Genomic DNA, 2,492 nt, shown 5'->3' with positions numbered 1-2,492 from the left:
TCCTCAGAGTATCTGAGCATCTTGAATGTATTCATCCTCCCGCCATCTCTGTGAGGCAGGGCAGGGCTATTATCTGCTTCTGCATACACTCAGAAGCACTCTGGGCCTTGCCCACAATCACACAGGGCAAGGGAATGAACCCAGCTCTCCTGACACACAGAGCAGAGCCCAAACCACCGGATCAGCCACCCAGCTGGACCAGCTGGATTCTCGCTTCCCTAGAGCTGTCCCACTGCAACTTGAGACTATTGCTCCTAGTTCTGACATCTGCTATCATTGAGAACAGCCTAGCTCCATCCTCCCTGGAAACTCCTTTCAGAGAGTTGAAGGCTACTATCAAATCCCCCCTCATTCTTCTCTTCTGCAGACTAAACAAGGCCAGTTCCCTCAGCTTCTCCTCATAATTCATGAGCTCCAGCCCCCTCATCATTTTTGTTGCCCTCTGCTGGACTCTCTCCAATTTGTCCACATCCTTTCTGATGACCAATTTGGGGAGACTCAGGACTGGAAGAGATTGTTGGGGCATGGTGGGTGGCAGAGTTGGCTACCTTGTGATGGCAGAGAGGGGCAAAAGAGTCAAAGATGGAGGAGAGTGAGGAATGGTGAGTATCAGCAGCCATACTGATGGCAAATAGGTCTGAGAGCATATGAGACTCCACCAGTGCTGGTGGTCGGGAAGTCATGGAAAGGCCCAGTGACAGTGTGTGTGGGGGTGTGGGATGATGAGTGAAGACACTGCAAGAGATCAGGTGATGGTCGGAGAGAGCAGTGCTTGGTGATGGATTGATAAGACATCAGGTGTGAGGAACTTCTCAGACTGTGAACTGCCACACGTCTCAGCTCAACCGAATTGGGACAAAGCACCCTTCATTAACGAGAAGACATCCTTTCCCCCTCCTGTCATACAGGTTTAAAGTCAGTGGCCCCAGGGATCACATTCTGCAGGTGTATTTTCCCAGTCTGTCACGAAGCTCTTTGGTTTTGATCCCATAAATGATAGGGTTGAACATGGGGGGCACAAGGATATAGAGGTTGGCCAAGAGGTCCTGAACGTGGGCATCGATGCCCTGACCTGATCTGTGTATCAGGGCAGAGAAGAGGCTGGTACTACAAGCCATAACCAACACACAGATGTGGGGTGTGCAGGTGTTGAGGGCTTTTCGGTTGGCTTTTTTGAGGGAGATCCTGAGGACGGCCCTGATGATCAGCCCGTAGGACAGGCCAACGAATAGCACGTCTAATCCGATGATCACAAAGGTTAGCATCAGGCTGTACATCTGGATGACTGTGGTGTCCCCACACGACATATTCACCACAGCGAGGTTCTCGCAGTACATGTGGGGGATAATGCGGTTGGTGCAGAATGGCAGCCTCCGCAATAGGAGAGGCGCTGGCAGAATCAAGAGAACAGCTCCTATCAAACCCACTAGCCCTAGCTTAGCGATTCGTGCATTGGTGAGGATGGTGGCGTATCTCAGAGGGTGACATATGGCGACGTAGCGATCGAAGGCCATTGTTACGAGGACGGCTGAGTTCATAAGACCAATCACGTAATAGAAGAACATCTGGGTGAGGCAGCAGTCCAGAGTGATGCCATTGGAATGGAACCAAAATATGCACAGTGCCTTCGGCACAATGCAGGTACACAGGCCGATATCTATGAGCGCCAGCATGCAGATCAGCAGGAACATGGGTTTGTGCAGGGTCTCCTCTTTGCCAACAATAAAAAGTATAGTGAAATTTCCCAACAGGCTGAAGATGTAGAACATAGAGAAAGGGATGGAAATCCAGATGTGGGCAGCTTCCAGCCCCGGGATGCCGGTTAGGATGAATGTTGACGGGTCAGAGGGCGTGAGGTTGAAAGCTGACATGAGAGAGTTGCAGCACTGATCATGCTCAGAAATGCTCAGGGTGCCTGTGAAGGGAGAGAATCACAGCAAGGCGGATTAGGCCCTTCGTAACAAATACCATGGTAAATATTGTATAATTACTAACAATCTAGGAAGGCGGGGGAGCAGTGAGGTGGCAACATTATTCCCCTCTATTCGGCACTGGTGAGGCCGCATTTGGAGTATTGTTTGCAGTTTTGGTCCCCCCATTAGAGGAAGGTTGTGGACAAATTGGAGAGAGTCCTGCAGACGGCAATGAAAATGATTACGGGGCTGGAGCACATGACTTATGATGAGAGGTGGAGGGAACTAGGTTTGTTCAGTTTACTGAAGAGAAGAATGAGTGTGGATTTGATAGCAGCCTTCAACTGCCTGAAGGGGGGCTCCTGGAAAGATGGAGCTAGGTTGTTTTCTGTGGTGCCAGATGTAAGAACTAGAAGCAATGGTCTCAAGTTGCAGTGGAGGAGGTCTAGGTTGGATAGTAGGAAAACGTTTTTCACTAGGAGTGTGTTGAAGCACTGGAATGGGTTACCTAGGAAGATGGTGGAATCTCCACCCTTAGAGACTTTTAAGGGATGGCTTGACAAAACCCTGGCTGGGATG

At 50.2% G+C, this 2,492-nt stretch overlaps 1 protein-coding gene across 1 annotated transcript; it reads right to left on the bottom strand.

The window, feature by feature from the left end:
- Nucleotides 1–1,072: 1,072 nt before the first annotated feature.
- Nucleotides 1,073–1,871, bottom strand: LOC137159961 (olfactory receptor 52P1-like; the record flags this gene model as incomplete). Its single annotated transcript, XM_067558427.1, has 1 exon — nt 1,073–1,871. A coding segment is annotated over exon 1 (799 nt), but the record flags the coding sequence as incomplete, so codon positions are not given.
- Nucleotides 1,872–2,492: the final 621 nt, after the last annotated feature.

The sequence above is a fragment of the Emydura macquarii genome, unplaced genomic scaffold (genome assembly GCF_026122565.2).
Source record: "Emydura macquarii macquarii isolate MOO-44397 ecotype Brisbane River unplaced genomic scaffold, CSIRO-AGI_Emac_v2 contig_2054, whole genome shotgun sequence".
Taxonomy (NCBI): Eukaryota; Metazoa; Chordata; order Testudines; family Chelidae; genus Emydura; species Emydura macquarii.
The sequence above is the reverse complement of the archived record's forward strand: the minus strand, read 5'-3'. Positions and strand labels throughout refer to the sequence as shown.